The sequence below is a fragment of the Myotis daubentonii genome, chromosome 1 (assembly GCF_963259705.1).
Source record: "Myotis daubentonii chromosome 1, mMyoDau2.1, whole genome shotgun sequence".
Taxonomy (NCBI): domain Eukaryota; kingdom Metazoa; phylum Chordata; class Mammalia; order Chiroptera; family Vespertilionidae; genus Myotis; species Myotis daubentonii.
The window spans coordinates 35,718,613-35,735,837 of record NC_081840.1 but is presented as its reverse complement, the minus strand read 5'-3'; the positions used below and the strand labels follow the sequence as shown (position 1 = coordinate 35,735,837).

Here is a 17,225-nt window from a genome sequence, read left to right as displayed (position 1 = left end):
ATTCTCACAGAGCAAGTTTATAGAGTAATGGCCTTTCTAAATTTCCACTGGATGTTTAAAATTTTATAAGTGATTTATTAAGTCACCATATTAAGCCAATTCAATTAACTACATTCACTAGGAATTGGTTCAGAAATGCCTTGAAAAAGATAACAGAAGTTATTGATTTGAAAAGCAACTAACTTTTGCAAAGCTCACCTCCAGACTTAGGGTATATGTTATCTATCAATTCCCAATTCCTCTTAAAATAGAAGATTATCTGCATATTTACCCATCCCATCTTATTCCAATTTAGCATTAAGATCGAAATATTAAAGAATTGCATTGTTGCTAAATATTGTCAATATTTCTCATATATACCATTTAGATTATACCTCACTTTTTTACTTCCCTTATAATATTAAAATAATGAATAAATATGGTCCTTATGTTAAGGTCCTCCACCTTATCTTAAGTGAAATATAAAATAAGGTAGTTTTATTAATTTACTAGCAATGACTTAAAATCTGTCTACCAAATAAATAGTAAACTTTAAGTTGTGGTGTGTTTCACCCAGGAGGCAGATATATTCTGATCCATACCTAATATCTACATAAAACATCTCATCGTTTTAGTTTAGTGTAAAACTTTTTCCTTGAAATAGTATTACAGTTGTACCTCAGAAAAATCCAATCAATCATTTACAGAAATTATGCTCAATTGCTAACCTTTTGAGGCAAAAAGTTCTCTAGGAATACCTAAAATAACTTGATCAACAATCATCAGTGTGGAAAAGGTCATTAAAATTGATAAAATAGGATGGTGAAATTTTCCAGTGGACTATGTTAAAGAACATGAATTGGATCACTGGTAACATCTCATTTGCCTTCTGACACTAAGATTTTCCAGGATGAAAACCATGACATGTAGTTTCACAGAATATGAAACTTGTATGTTCAAGGACAGTACTAAAAATCAACTTAAGGGGAAAAAATAAAATAAAATATGGCTAGTAGTCCAAATTAAAAAAAAAAAAAAAAATCTCCACGGTATGGTTGCTGTTTTTCCAAACAGTCATTTTTCCATAAAGTGTTGGCTATAACATAAGAAATTTCCTGTGCTTTCTTTCTATCAACCAAGGCCCGCTGAAGTACAACACGTTTCCCTTATAAATTCAACCTCAGCTGAAATGTCGAGCAAGGCGGGCAGATCTATAGTCAGCACGAAGTTGTACGAAGGAGTGAAGAATGTTCTTGTCCAGATTAGCAAGTTGTTCACCTGAACAGACTTGCTTCAAATTATCTGGGGCAACTACCAGGAGATTGCAAAGTGCATGCAGAGTATCAAAAAGCTGTAACACCAGTGGGATCTAAATTGAGACAAGAGAAGAAAAAAACATTAAAATAATTTCCAGTTTTACAATTATTCTGTAAATTCTTCTCACGTATAACTGTTAATCAGAACTTACTAATGTGGGACAGTTTAATATATTAGAATTTTTAAAAGCTCCTGAAGTGTTAAAACTCAAATATTTCAATCATCACATAAACTTAGCTATAATCTTTCTGAAAAGATACATATCTTGTCAACTTTCTTCAATAGTAACAATCATTTATACTTTTGTGAACTAGAACTAATTATCATTATTTAGCACTTTTCTTAATTTAAACCTTAAGAAAAAGTGACTTCAGGGAGATACACATGAAGAGGGAATATATTCTGCTGATGTGTGACATACACAGCATAAGTAATGGAAGTCAATAAGGTCATTTGGACTGTGGAATAGAAATACGACTTTGTCTAAAATAAAGCATGAAGCAAAATGTATTAATATTGGGAATATAATTAGAGTACTTTTTTCAGTTAGGAAATGTTATATGTCATTATAGTATCAACAAAAGTTATAAACTTTACACAAATGTAAGTCAGTACAGATTTTTAATGGTCTGACATATGTTCATGAGCCAATTTACAAGTTTGATATTTATGAATACATACCTTAAAGTCTTTGGCACACTTCCTATATTCAGCTACATCACAAATTGCTAACATGCCACCCATACAACTGTAGGAATATTGTTGAAGATGCTCATAAATAAGTCGATGAAAACGTACTCCAAATTCCATCAAAACCGTATCCACATTCTTCCCATCCATGGAATTTTTAATCTTCTCTACTTGTTTCCTTACATAAGCACAGACTTTAACACAGGCCTGTAAAATTTTTCTACAATTATTACACAGAAATGTGTATCATGTTAGCTAAGGAGAAAATACATATAGTTTCTCATTAAAATCTAAGTATAAAAAGAAACAGACTATAGAATATAGTTAGATACACCAATGAAAATGTTAACACAAGTATTAAGAAAGCAGATATTCTTACTAACATATCAAATAATTTTACTCACATTAGTATACTGAATCAAAACATTGTTTTCATCTTCAGGCTTAAAATCTGTTTTCTTTTGTTCTGCAGCCAAAATATGCTTCATTTGTCCAATCATACAATTTAATGTCCTAGAGAATTGAGAACAGCATGTATTTGATCTGTTTAACTTATTTATATTATTTATACTAAGTTAAATTAAAATTTCCTTTTTTTTGTTGGTTAATCCTAATTTGAGGATAACCTTTCCATTGCTTTTCTTTTATATACAGACTAGAGGCCCGGTGCACAAAATTTGTGCCGGGGAGGGGGGGGTTGTGTCCCTCAGCCCGGCCTGCACCCTCTTGCAATCTGGGACCCCTTGGGGTATGTCCGACTGTGGGTTTAGGCCCGATCCCTGCAGGATCGGGCCTAAACTGGCAGGCGGACATCTCTCTCGTAATCTGGGACCACTGGCTCCTAACCGCTCGCCTGTCTGCCTGATCACCCCTAAGCACTCTGCCTGCCTGATCGCCCCTAATTGCTTCTGCCCTGGCCCCCGCCACAGCATCTTCGTCCAGAGGGACATCTGGAAGGTCATTTGGCTGTCTGGTCTAATTAGCACATTATGCTTTTATTATTAAAGATCTTTTTGACTACAGAGAGGAATGAAGGAGAGATAGAAACATCCTATATAATAAAGAGGGAATATGCAAATTGATCATCAGTCCACCACAAAGATGGCGGCACCCACAGCGGAGGTGGAGGGGTGGGGTTTCCGTAACACAAGATGGCTCCACCCACAGTGGAGGCTGAGTTCCCGTAACAAGCCTTAACAAGCAATCAGCAGGGACCTGAGGCTGCGCCGCCCTCTTCCCAAACGCAACCCCCTCCCCTCACCCCCCCCCCCCCCCGCCCCCGTGGGGCTCGACAGGGGACCAGTGGCCGCGCCTCACATCCTGGCGCCAGGCCAGGGGATCTCAGGCCGTGCCCCCACCTGGCAGGGCTTAATAGGGGACTTAGGTCACGCACTCTGCCCAGCAGGGCTTGACGGGGGACCTCAGGCTGCTCCCCTCACCCCGGCACCAGGCTGGGAGACCTCAGGCCATGCCCACCCGCCCAGCGGGGCTTGACAGGGGACCTGAGGCCACAAACCCCATCCTGGCGCCGGGCCACGGGACCTGAGGCCATGTACCCCGCCCAGCGGGGCTTGACGGAGGACCTCAAGGTGTCCCCCCAACCCCAGTGCTGAGCCAGGGGACCTCAGGCTGCTCCTCTTGTCCCAGGCCAGGAGACCTGAAGCTGTGCCTCTCCTCCCAGTAGGGCTTGGCAAGGGACCTGAGGCTGTGCCCCCCTTCCAGCGCCGGGCCTAGGAACCTGAGGCTGCGCCCCCTTCCAGTGCCAGGCCTAGGGACCTGAGGCTGCACCCCACTTCCAGCGCCAGGCCTAGGGACCTAAGGCTGCACCCCCCTTCCAGTGCCAGGCCTAGGGACCTGAGGCTGGATCCCCTGCCCAGCAGGGCTTGACGGGGGACCTCAAGGTGTACCCCCCACCCCGGCCTGGGGGACCTCAGGCCGTGCCCCCCGCCCTGGCGCCGGGCCAGGGGACCTGAGGCTGCGCCCCCCGCCCGACGAGGCTTGACAAGGGTGGGACCGGCCGGTTCTGAATCTAGCCCAATGCAGGGTGGCAAGCCAGGTCCGGGTCTGGGTCTGGGTCTTGTGCGATTTTCAGGCACATGTTGGTGGGCGGGGACTTGACTCTGGGTCCCATGGTGCACCCCAGACTCTGACAGGAGGAAGATTTTCATATACATTTTACTAATGTTCTTTCATCTCTGACACTTCTATTATAGAGAAATGGCAAATAGCAATATTAAAATATTTATCGCCCCTCGTCCGGCAGGGCTTGACAAGGGTGGGACCAGCCAGGTCTGGATCTAGCCCAATGGGGATGGAGGGCCCAGCCGAGTCTGGGTTTGGGTCTGACACAATTTTGAGGCACATGTGGGTGGGTGGGGACTTGACTCTGGGTCCCATGGTGCACCCCAGACTCTGACAGGAGAATTTTTTCATATACATTTTACTAATTTTCTTTCATCTCTGACACTTCTATTATAGAGAAAAGGCAAATAGCAATATTAAAATATTTCCTCTAATTGATCCCCTTTTAATGTGCACAAATTTCGTACACTGAGCCACTAGTCAATGATAAGAAAGAATCATTGATCAACTGCCCCCTGCATGCCCCCCACCAGGGATCAAGTCCACCATGTTGACTGGCCAGGCTCCATTGCTTTTTAGAGAGAATGGAAGGGATGGAGGGAGGGGGAGACAGAAGCATCAATTGGTTGCCACTCGGACTGGCCCTAACTGGGGCGGGGATGAACCTGCAACCCAGATACAAATCTTTGACTGGGAATTGAACCCAATACTCTTCTGTGAGCAGGCTGATGCTCTGACTACTGAGAAACCCTGGCCAGGGCTAAATTAAAGTTACTTAATATCACCAGAAAACTATTTTACTGCCTGGCTAGCATGGCTAAGTGGTTGAGCATCGACCTATGAACCAGGAGGTCACAGTCTGATTCCTGGTCAGAGCAAATGCCTGAGTTGGGGGCTCGGTCCCCAGTAGGGGGAATGCAGGAGGCAGCCCATCAGTGATTCTCTTTCATCATTGATGTTTCTGTCTCTCTCCCTTGCTCTATGAAATCAATAAAAATATATTTAAAAAAACAAATAACTATTTTACTATTGATTGATTTTGGATTTCTCTTGATGTCAAAGAACTCTCGGTTTTATTAGCTTCCTGCTCAAAATGAGGTAAAGATTCATTTACCCAGTACTTCATTTAAATCTTTAAAATCTTAGAAGCCTGTATATACATACTTCCTTAACAAGTATATATAAATAATGCTTAGAAAAGGGGAAAGATAGAGGGCTTAAGAAGAATGGCTGCATTTGGAAGAACAGGTGAGAAGAACATGAGTTTCATAGTCTGAAGACAAGCAGGAGGCTGGAGAAAAGTAACACTGAACACCTAGCATGGGTTTATAAGAACCCCAATAATGTTTGAGTTATGTGATATTCTCCAATAGTAATCAGTCACCTAGTTATGAGAATAAAAAAAAGACTGCACTGATCCAGAGTTTAGAATATTTAAGATAGTTATGGTTAAATAAAATGAATTTTAGGGTAATTATGAGAGTAATTCAAGGATGAATCAAGCAATCTAAGCATAATAATGAATCAAGAAAAGCTAGGAAAAGAATGAGAGACTAGCAAATGATGACAATATTAAGGGCTAGAGTTCCCTCTGAGGTCAGAAAGCAGGTTGGAAGAAGAGGAGGTTGTGAGCACTGAGTGGGATTACTCAGATTCAAGGTTTTTGTTACCAGTGATAACAAGGTTGAACAGGATATAAAAATGGATAGCTAATGTGGAGATTATTAAGAAAATGACTGTGTCACACACATGGAGGTCGAAATAACCTAAGACTTAAGATTTAAAGAAAAATTGTGAATCAGATGCCCAAAGCCTCAACAAATTTAGGAAACTGATATAAATGAGAGAGAACAGCAAAAAAAAAAAAAAAAAAGGGGCGGGTGGGGGGGGATCCCTGACTGATGTTGCTCAATGGTTAGAGTGTCAGCCAAAGAACAGGGGGTTTGATTTCCAGTTAAGGGCACATACCTGGGTTGCAGATTCTATCCCCGGCCCTGGTCGGGGTAGGGGAGGCAACCAATTGATATGTCTCTGTCACATCGATGTTTCTCTCTCTTTCTTTCCCGCCCCCTCCCACCCACTCTAAACTCAATGGAAAAAATATCCTCAAGTGAGGATTAACAACAACAAAAAAGGTGTGTGTTGGGGGGGAGATGATGTGAGCTTCAAAGGCAAAGAGCCTAACAGTACATACATATTGGTCTGAAAATATCAGCAGGGATGTAGATGAATGATGAGCACACCTCTTGGCCTCACCATACATGGGTAAAGGAGAACTGAAGTTCACATTCAAAAGACCACCACAGACTACTGTGCCTTCAATTAGACAACTAATGTAAATACTCTGAAACTGAGGCTTACATGTAAGATAAAAATAAATGACCTAATATATATGAAGAAGACAACTAGGAAATTTGTACTTCCTATACTTTTGAAGGCTTAACATATTCAACTTCCCCACCTCTGAAACATGATTTTCAGGTAGTCTTAAGGCAAAGCAAGAAACAAGTTAGCATGAGGGATTTAGATTATAAAAACACATACGTTCTTTAAGTAATGATTATCATGTACATAATGTATATATCATAATTTCATTAAAAGAAGTTTTATGTATGTATAATCTCATGTGGTCCTGACTAAAAACAAAGGGAGAGACCAGCGTCTAGGATTCTTCTAATTCTTCAGTAAACCAGTCTCAGTAGTTAATTCTGTAACATCCTGTTTTTCGTTTTATTCTTCAATTTTATTTTTTCCCCTTATTGTCACATATTCTATGGTAGTTCTTGATCTTAGAAGAAAACTGGGAAGTGAGTCGCAAGTTTATTAGTACTAATAAAGCAAAAATTATTTACTTTATAATAAAGTGGATTCCAGGTTTTCTTTATAACAGCACAGTAACTAGATTTGCATTCAAACATACTTTCCTGAATAGGAGAGAGAGGAGTAGAATTACAGTAAAAAAGAAAGATATGCCCACACCTAGTACAATGGGCTTAAGAATTTGAGTCCCAGCTCTACCAACATTAACTGAGTAATCTTGAGCAAATTACGTAATTTCTTTAAGCCTCCATTTCCTCATCTGTAAAACAGAAAAATATTTCCTACCTAATACATGAAATAATATAGAGATTCTTTCACTGTGCCTGGCACAAAGCAAATGCTTGATACATAGTAGCTATTATAATCATCAATAAATATATGCCCACCATGATCTCAAAAGAAAAAAAAAGACCCACTGCACTATACTAAGAACAGGTAATTAACTACAATAAACATTATAAAAATATTTTGAATGTAGAGTTTGCATTCACTTAGTGGAAGTTACCTTTAGAAAATCAGTAGTATATTTACTTAAAGCATTTCATATAAAAGCCTGAAAATTCTAAGTGAAAATAAAATCCTGTTATATATTAGAGAAAGAAGGAAGGAGTGAGAGAGAGCATGTGTGTGCGGGGGGTGTGTTACAAAAAGATTTTTAACTGAATTTGGTTTAAAAGTAAATATAAATATACTGGCTTCCAGAAATAATAAACTTAAGGAATAAAAATAATATTCTAAGAAGGATAAAAGCAACATGTAAAAATAAAGTCAAATTGTATAGCAGGATGGTAAAATAAGACAAGACTTTTTTCTTTTCTGAAAACCATTTTTATACTACTACTAGAGACGCAGCGTGCGAAGTCACGCGAGACCCAGACCCGCAGTGATGGTGGGACTCCAGGCCCACAACACGTGAGTAGCTCGCTGCCGCGAGCCACTGCCACGCGCAAGCCGCAAGCCCCACCATGCCACATGAGCCGCGAGCCCTGCCCCACAGCTGCGAGCAGCTCATGGGCCATGGGGAGGGACCAAGAGGTGCTCCATACACCTCCTGGTGACCAGTCGTTTGGTCGTTCCGGCCACTGGCCTTTTATAATATAGATAATGGTGTTTTTATAATTTTTAGAAATGTAAGAGAAAAAGTAAAACTAACAACTTGCCTATCAATACCGGTATCCAATTTCATCTCCATCTGTTCAATTATTTCTTTTTTCTTCTGAAGGCATTCAGATAACTTAGGAGAAGAGCTATTGAATGTTTAAAGAAAAAAGATCACATTAGTAGCCTTACAATTCGAAGTTTTTCATATTCATATGTGTATTGTTATATACATTTATACACATACATGTTTTAATATGCTCTCAAATCCAAAAGTTGCATAAGTAGTAAAGTAATTATAGTTGATTTTGCACAACATGGGTTTGAATTGTGTGGGTGCACTAAGACATGGATTTTTTTTCAATAAATACTGTATATGTATTTTCTCTTATGATTTTCTTAAAAAAACACACACACACAATATATATTTTTATTAATTTCAGAGAGGAAAGGAGAGGGAGAGATAGAAACATCAATCATTGATCGGCTGCCTCCTACATGCTCCCTACTGGTGATCAAACCTGCAACCTGGCATGTGCCCTGACCAGTAATCGAACCATGACCTCTTGGTTCATAGGTCGATGCTCAACCACTGAGCCATGCCCAGCCAGGCCGTTATAATTTGTTAATAACATTTTCTTTTCTCTAGCTTACTGTAATGTAAGAATACAGCATATAATACATATAATGTAAAAAATGTGTGCTGATCTACTATTTATTTTATCAGTAAGGTTTCCAGTCAACAGACTATTAGTATAGTTAAGTTTTTGGGGAGTCAATAGTTATACACAGATTTTTTGCTGAGGGAGAAGTTAGGGGGTTGGCATCCCTAACCCGCACATTGTTCAAGGGTCAACTGTATTTAGTATTCATTATAATAGTAAGTTAATAGAGAAAAGCAATATTTAGATTTGTTACTTTCAGCTCTGAGAAGCCATCCCTTAAGAATATAAAAATGTGATTTTGAAATTTTGTAATTATTTGGTTTTCTTGTTTATTAAGTAAATGTTACAATTGTACGAAAAGTTACAGACTATTACCAGAGTCTTAAGAACCTAGTAAATTATACTAATTAAAATTTGGAGACCAACAGCTGTATTTAGCTTTCTTATATTAAAAACAAAACAAAAACTTGACAGTAATATCTGCCTTCTGAATGCTACCTAAATATCAAAATAACCCAAAATAATAGGAAATATGCTTCCCTAGTAGTTATGTGAATTCTCTGCTATGAGAATAAGTAAATTTCCTTTCAAAGTGTAATTCAAAGATCACAAGTGATTTATATCTTTGGGATTGTTTCTCTACTAATGTCTTGGCATATCAATGTTTACAGCAAAATGCCTGGAATTTTATCCTTTATATTAATAGTTTTCCTCTTTAATAATCAAGTACACATATAATTTTATAAAGCATGTTAACATATACAATGTTTAATTTAATCCTCATGTGCTTTAAAAATTCACATAAATAGATAGGAAGATATAAACCAAATTTTACTTAATGCCTCATCAAAATCTATCCTATTACTCTCATAAAATTTCTGTTGTATGTCTTTATATTACAATTGGGTACAAGCTAGAGATCTTCTTTCACATCAGATATAGGTTTATGACATGAGATTCAGTCTTTTCAAATAAATCAAAATGAATACCACAGAAAATAGGAGACAAGGAAGAAGGCAAAAGACCTTTACTTTTAATTTCACACCTTTCCATTTGATGTTACTATGAACATGTATTTTAATATTTAAAAAATTTTTCAGAATATTATATTTACTGAAATACCAAAGAAAATTTGACTAACCTTATTAGTGGCATAAGGTGGTCATTAAACTGCTTGTCAAAAAGATGAAAAATCGTATTGGCCTGATGCACAACATCCAAAAAATAGAGATTTGCGTTCCGAGAATCTGAAGAAGGAATTCCTAAAGTTGGAAGGCATGTGTATATATGTTAGAATCATATTTTAAGAAGTTCATCTTGGCAAAAGAAAAATGAATGTGGTTTTTGTATGTACAATATGAATAAAAGTAATTACTGTCTTAATAAATCAACGATTTTTGTTCACAGAAAAGTAAAATTAAACTTAATAACCATAACAAAATTAATCCAAAGTTTTTATGCCCAATAATTCACCATCTACAGTCTTCATTATTTGCTGAGATAAATCAATCAATGCATCATCTTAAACTATACATGTTTCTTCCTTTTTCCACTCTCTTGTGCCCAATGAATCACTTGAGTCATGAACACACTTCTGCCATTTTTCTTATAGACAGGTCTTTTTACCTCTGATAACAGTTAAAATAATTTTAAAACTAGCTTCATGGTTCAAATCTGTTTATTTTTTATGCAATAGCAACATATTTAAACTTACTCATTTCACTCACCATATTCTCCACTACTGCCTCAAAAATATTCTCCTCACTGTTTACAGAATAAATTCTTATTTAAAATATATTTTTTATTGACTTCAGAGAGGAAGGGAGAGGGAGACAGAGACAGAAATATCAATAATGAGAATCACTGATCGGCTGCCTCCTGCACAGCCCCTTACTGGGGATCGGGCCCACAACCTGGGCATGTGCCCTTGACCGGAATCGAACCTGGGACCTTTCAGGCCGATGCTCTATCCACTAAGACAAACCAGCTATGGCCAAAATAAATTATTAATTTTCAGAACAGTATTCAGGCTACTCCACATTATGGCCCCCCAAAGGACAGCTGACTGTTCCAAATTTCAATTCCCCCTTTTTTATAAAAGAGTAATAGTAATAGATAAACTCTAAGGTCCCTCTCTAACCCTGGATACTTAAGTTTCTAGGGAACAGACTGACAGCTGCCAGAGGGGAAGGGGATTGGGGGCTGGGTGAAAAAGGTGAAGGGATTAAGCAAAGAGAAAAAAAAGAAGTTCACAGACACAGACAGTAGTATGGTGATTACCAGAGGGGAAGAAGCGGGGGGGGGGGGGGGGGGGGGGCTGGGAGGAGAGGGAAGATGGATAAAAGAGGTTATAGGGGAGATAAGTGGTGATGGGCAGAGACTGACTTGGGGTAGTGAACACACAATACAATATACGGATGATGTACTATGGAATTGTATACCTGAAACCTATATAATTTTACTAACCAATGTCACCCCAATACATTCAATTAAAAAAAAAAAAGTCAAATCCAAAATATACTGTATTATCTAAGAGCAAATGAAGCTTTGGGGAAAAATTATCTGATGGAAAAATAAATAAATAAAAGACATAAAGGATGAGGAAAAATATTCATAGGAAATGAGGAAATAAAAATACCTAGAGTTCTTTATATGATGATGATTTTTTCGAAGTTTTAAAAATGAAAATCAAAGGTGCTTTATTTTCCCACAAAAGACAAAATCACCCACTGATAAGAAAATTAAAGGCTCCAACATAAACTTACAAGAGAAAAAAGTAAAATCAATACACAAGTAGGAAATACTAATCCTTGCTATTCATGAAAGACATGAAAATTAAGGTATGTATACATATTTTAACCACTAAATTATTAAAGTTTTCAATAAAAGTATTTAATGATGTGCAGAAAAACTGGCACAGTCATACATGCCAGGAGCAGTGTAAATTAGTGAAATAAAAAGCCTTTAGGAAAACAGTTTACATGTATAGAATTCTTAAGAATTTGTAACACACTTTGGTCATTTCACTTCTGGAATTTTACCCTGTCCTGCTTGATGTGAGCAATATGAAAGAATTGTGTCTTTGTATAGCTTTCAGCATCTGACAAATCCTTGCATTATAGCTCAAAAAGCATTACTCATGGCAGTGAACTAAATTCGACATAGAGCCGAATATATGTAAAACATGCATATAATTTAACCTAGCAGGATCAAAGGAATTTGATACAAATTATAGCACAAATATACTTACCAGCAAGTCCTGTTTCCAAAGCATAATCAATATGCTCAATACATAAAAATTCCACAAGAATGGTAAAAATTCTAAAGGCATTCCTTGGTAAATCAGAAGGATCAGAGAGCTTTAAAAACAAAAAACAAATACATCACTCCTCAAGTCTACTTTTAAAAAAAGGCAACATTTTTATTTCAGCAATCAACTTTGTATAAGATGTAATCAGTATTCAGGTATCAAAATAATAACTTACACCTCTTCTTTCCCACTTCCAGTGCCTCTCTCACATACATACAATGCTCCATATTTGCCTACAACTCTCCTGGCTTAGACTAGATCAATAATGTTCTGCTGACCTGGATTGCAATCCCATTAGTGGATTGTGATAAGAGACGAGAAGGGAGAGAGAACCAATAGAAAATAAAATATAATAAAATCCCTCTTGATGCACACAGTAAAACCAAATATAGTTTCATGAAATACACACATGCACACACACGCACACATATAGTACATATGCTGAGCTGCCATGTAAAGTGCATTTCTTACTGGGGGGTATGGTCAAAAAAGTTTGAGCCACCAATACTCAAAACAAAAAGTACTCTTTATTGGGGGATGGGATAGGGAAATCAATAAACTGATGCACTATAAAGTATGAAAGGCTGAAATCCTAGCTTCATCACTTCCTAGTTGAGTGAACCCTTCAGATGTTATTTAACCCTACAAAGCCTCAACTTCTTCATTTGCAAGGTGGGAATAATATCAATCATACTTACATCCTAGTCTTGAGGTGAGAATAAAATATGAAAATGCATGTACCATAAAGTACTTTTAACATAATATTTAGCACATAGTAAACCCACAATAATATAAGTTCATTTTGATATTGATGCTGGTGTTGATTAACTATTCAGTAAAAGAATTATTAGTAGTTATGCTGAGAAAATAAAATATCTCTTAAAAAGTTAGAAAATTACCTCTTAAATTCAGACAACCTAATTTTACAAATGTACAAAAATACATCAAAAATATATATAGAGAGAAAGCAAGATGGCGGCATAGGTAAACACCGGAGATTGCTGCCTCGCACAACCACTTCAAAAATACAACTAAAAGATGGAACAGACATCACCCAGAACCACAGGAAGGCTGGCTGAGTGGAAATTCTACAACTAGAAGGAAAGAGAAAAGCATACCGAGACTCAGAGGAGGCGCAGTGCGGAAGTAAAATACTAAGGTGCGGAGGTGCCTGCGGAGTGGGCTGGCAGCTGAGGGTGCGGTTGTCGTTTTCAATCGGGAGGGAGTCTCAGGCTCTGAGCTCCAGTTCCGGGCGAGTCTCTAGGGACCCAGACTCATACGGGAGAAGCGGGACTGTCTGGCAGCGGTCAGAACTCGAGGGCAGCTTTCTCTCTGAGGGGCTTGCAGCAATCACCGGGACATTGAGAAGCAAAGCCTCTGAGGGCAAGACTGAGAGCAGCCATACCTGCTAGCCCCGCCCTGTTGATCCCCCTGGGACCCGCCCCACCCAAGCCCTCCAGGGAGGCTTTTGCAGGATAGCCTCAGGCAAAGGCTAGATTAGCACCTCCCTAGAGATCCAGGAGCCAGGAAGCCCAGAGGTCAGAGTGGGACCATCCAGTTTGCAGCTCAGTGGAAACATAAAGGACACACTCAGGGGGCAGACTCAGTGAGCACCAAAGCCCCATTGAAGCAAGTCTTGCCCCGGAGGGTGTCTCCAGCACAGAAGTTCTCCCACTGCAGACACAGCTGATTCTCATAGCCAACTGGCCTGGAGGCCAATTCCTCCCAGTGATACCTACAACAATCAAGGCTTAACTACAATAAGACTGTGCACAAAGACCACAAGGGGGTGCACCAAGAGTGTCCTCCTCATGTAATTGGGGAGGCTGAACCACTGGGCCCTAGAGGACATTTAGCACAGAAAACCACTGTATCAACACAGGGAAGCATAAAAATGCGGAGACAAAGAAAAAGGACACAAATGACAGAAATGGAGGAAAGCAAACGACTGGATATAGAGTTCAAAACCACACTTTTAAGGTCTTTCAATAATTTTCTAGAAACTGCCGATAAACTTAATGAGATCTACAAGAAATCTAATGAGACCCTTGATGTTGTGATAAAGAACCAACTAGAAATTAAGCATACACTGACTGAAATAAAGAATATTACACAGACTCCCAACAGCAGACTAGAGGATTGCAAGAATCAAGACAACGATTTGAAATACGAAGAAGCAAAAAACACCCAACCAGAAAAGCAAAATGAAAAAAGAATCCAAAAATAGGAAGATAGCATAAGGAGCCTCTGGGACAGCTTCAAGCGCACCAACATCTGAATTATAGGGGTGCCAGAAGGAGAGAGCAAGATATTGAAAACCTATTTGAAGAAATAATGACAGAAAACGTCCCCTACCTGGTGGAAGAAATACACTTACAAGTCCAGGAAGCGCAGAGAAACCCCAACAAAAGGAATCCAAAGAGGACCACACCAAGACACATCATAATTAAAATGCCAAGAGCAAAAGACAAAGAGAGAATCTTAAAAGCAGCAAGAGAAAGAAACTCAGTTACCTACAAGGGAGTACCCATACAAATGTCAGCTGATTTCTCAACAGAAACTTTGCAGGCCAGAAGGGAGTGGCAAGAAATATTCAAAGTGATTAATACCAAGAACCTACAACCAAGATTACTTTATCCAGCAAAGCTATCATTCAGAATTGAAGGCCAGATAAAGAGCTTCACAGATAAGAAAATGTTAAAGGAGTTCATCACCACCAAACCAGTATTATATGAAATGCTGAAAGGTATCCTTTAAGAAGAGGAAGAAGAAAGGTAAAGATACAAATTTTGAACAACAAATACACATCTGTCAACAAGTGAATCTGAAAATCAAGTGAATAATCTGATGAACAGAATGAACTGGTGATTATAATAGAATCAGGGGCATAGAAAGGGAGTGGACTGACTATTCTTGGGGGGGAAAGGGGTGTGGGGGATGCAGGAAGAGACTGGACAAAAATCGTGCACCTATGGATGAGGACAGTGGGTGGGGAGTGAGGGAGGAGGGTAGGGTGGGAACTGGGTGGAGGGGAGTTATAGGGGGTAAAAAGAGGAACAAATGTAATAATCTGAACAATAAAGATTTAATTAAAAAAATATATATATACAGGGTTTGGCAAGTGTAGGTTTACAGTTGTGAGCACAGAGTTTATTCTTGTATTATTTATTATTTTCCATATGAACAACTGTAAAGCTTTTTTTTGTCCCATCCAACGTGGAATGCAGACACATGAAAAGATACTCAACATCATTAGTTATTAGGAAATTCAAAAATAAAACCATAATGAGGTATGACTACACGCCCTATTAAATTGTCTAAAATTAAAAAGACTCATCATACCAAATACTGGAGATCACATCATATGGAAAAAATGGAACACTCACACACTACTGGTAGGAATGTCAAATGAAACAATAACTTTGGAAAACAGGCAGTATCTTGATGACTATTACCATATCGTTACTAAGTACATACCCAAGAGCAATGGAAGCATTGACCACGTAAAGACATATTACATGAATGTTCATAGCAACTTCATTCATCATAGTCAAACACTGGAACCAATCTTAACTTCCATCAATAGGTAAATTAATAAACAAATTAGGTACATACATGCAATAAAATACTACCCAGAAATGAAAAGGAACATACTAATACATACACAAAACATGGATGAGTCTCAATATAATTATACTGAGTGAAAGGAGGCAGAAACATATCTATATACTATACTATAATTCCATTTATAAAAAATTCTATAAAATTAATCTTCTTGAAGACATCCTTTTTAGCTTTTAAGACTTAGTCCTCAAATGTCCCCTCTTTTAAAAAACTAATCTGTAGTGACATATAATAGATCAGGGGTTGCCTGACGATAGAAGTGGAGGTAGGGAAAAAGGAGATGATAAAAGGGCAAGAGTCCCTGGCCGAGTGGCTCAACCGGTTAGAGATCATACTGATGAGCCAAGGTTGTGGGTTTGATCCCCAGTCGGGGCACATGAGAAGCAATCAATGCATACATAAGTGGAAAAGGGCAAGAGTGAACTTTTTGATGTAATGAATCTTTTCATTATTTTGACTAGTTATAGCTTCCAACTGTATACATAATTTATCAAATTTACTTAATTTTTTAAATATATGCAATTTATTGAATGTCAAAGTTGTTTTTTAATCCTCACCCGAGGGTATTTTTCCATTGATTTTCAGAGAGCGGGAAAGTCAGATAGAAACATCAATGTGAAAGAAACACATCGATTGGTTGCCTCCTGCAACCAGGGCCCAGGCTGGGGAGAAGCCTGCAACTGAGGTATGTGCCCTTGACTGGAATCGAACCGGGGACCCTTCAGTCCACAGGCCGATGCTCTATCCACTGAGCCAAACCGGCTAGGGCTTAAAGTTATTTTTTAAAAAGGAAATAAAAACCAACCTGCTTGCTTATTATATTACACTGCCCTTTTTTATATCCTTTAAAGCTGCCATCATCATTTACAAGGTCAAGTTCAAATTTGTAAGTATGGTATACAGAGAGTTCTTCTCTATCTTTTCAACCTCCTCTCTTCATGTACATTTTTATTTCAAGCATTTCATGCTGCATAATTGATCTTTGTATATGTTTTTGTACATATATTATTCTCTCTACCTGAAACAGCCTGCTAGCAGCATCTTCCTAAAGATGACCTATTTAGCTTTGAAGATCTAGGTCTCAAATGCCTCCTTTTTGAAACCTTTCCTGATATACTTTTTTTCAATTCCTTAACCAGGCATAACTGGTTGCTTCCTCTTTGGTCACAACAGTGCAGACAAACCTTGCATCAATTCTTTACATGTTGACTCTCTTTCTCCATACTATTCAAAAGTAGTGTATGTATCTAATATTTATATCCTCAATGTCTAACACAGCAGCTGGCACAAAGTAAACGCATAATTTGTTGGATTGGGTTGCACTGAATTGAACTGAATTTTAATCTTGTGACTTTCCAGGCAGAAGGTGATAATTTAGAGTTGCTATGATTCAAACAATAAATATGGGGTATGGAGAAAGTAGGTTTATAGTTGTTTATATGGAAAATAATACAATAATTAATAAATATTAACACAAGAATAAACTTTCATTTACTCACAACCGTAAACCTACTTTTGCCCCACCCTGTATAATGTTGAGAGCTACATGTTGGACAATCTGAGATAAATGTTGAACTATATTTATAAATATTTTAACATATTTCCAGTATTCAGAAAATTAAATATATTACTGTACCAAA

General features: G+C 38.3%; 1 protein-coding gene across 5 annotated transcripts in view; it reads right to left on the bottom strand.

The window, feature by feature from the left end:
• Nucleotides 1–546: 546 nt before the first annotated feature.
• EXOC5 (exocyst complex component 5) overlaps nt 547–17,225 on the bottom strand; it is a 40,618-nt gene continuing 23,939 nt past the window's right edge. For 3 of the 5 annotated variants that reach the window (XM_059695102.1, XM_059695103.1, XM_059695104.1), the window contains 6 exons: nt 11,902–12,010; nt 9,793–9,913; nt 8,049–8,135; nt 2,391–2,499; nt 1,978–2,193; nt 547–1,348 (listed from right to left, as the gene is read on the bottom strand). In XM_059695102.1, coding sequence (XP_059551085.1) covers nt 1,160–1,348; nt 1,978–2,193; nt 2,391–2,499; nt 8,049–8,135; nt 9,793–9,913; nt 11,902–12,010 — 831 coding nt within the window. In that variant the 3' untranslated portion in view covers nt 547–1,159. Of the gene's footprint in view, nt 1,349–1,977; nt 2,242–2,390; nt 2,500–8,048; nt 8,136–9,792; nt 9,914–11,901; nt 12,011–17,225 lie in introns of those variants that run through there. The other 2 variants (XM_059695105.1, XM_059695106.1) reach the window with 2 other exon arrangements.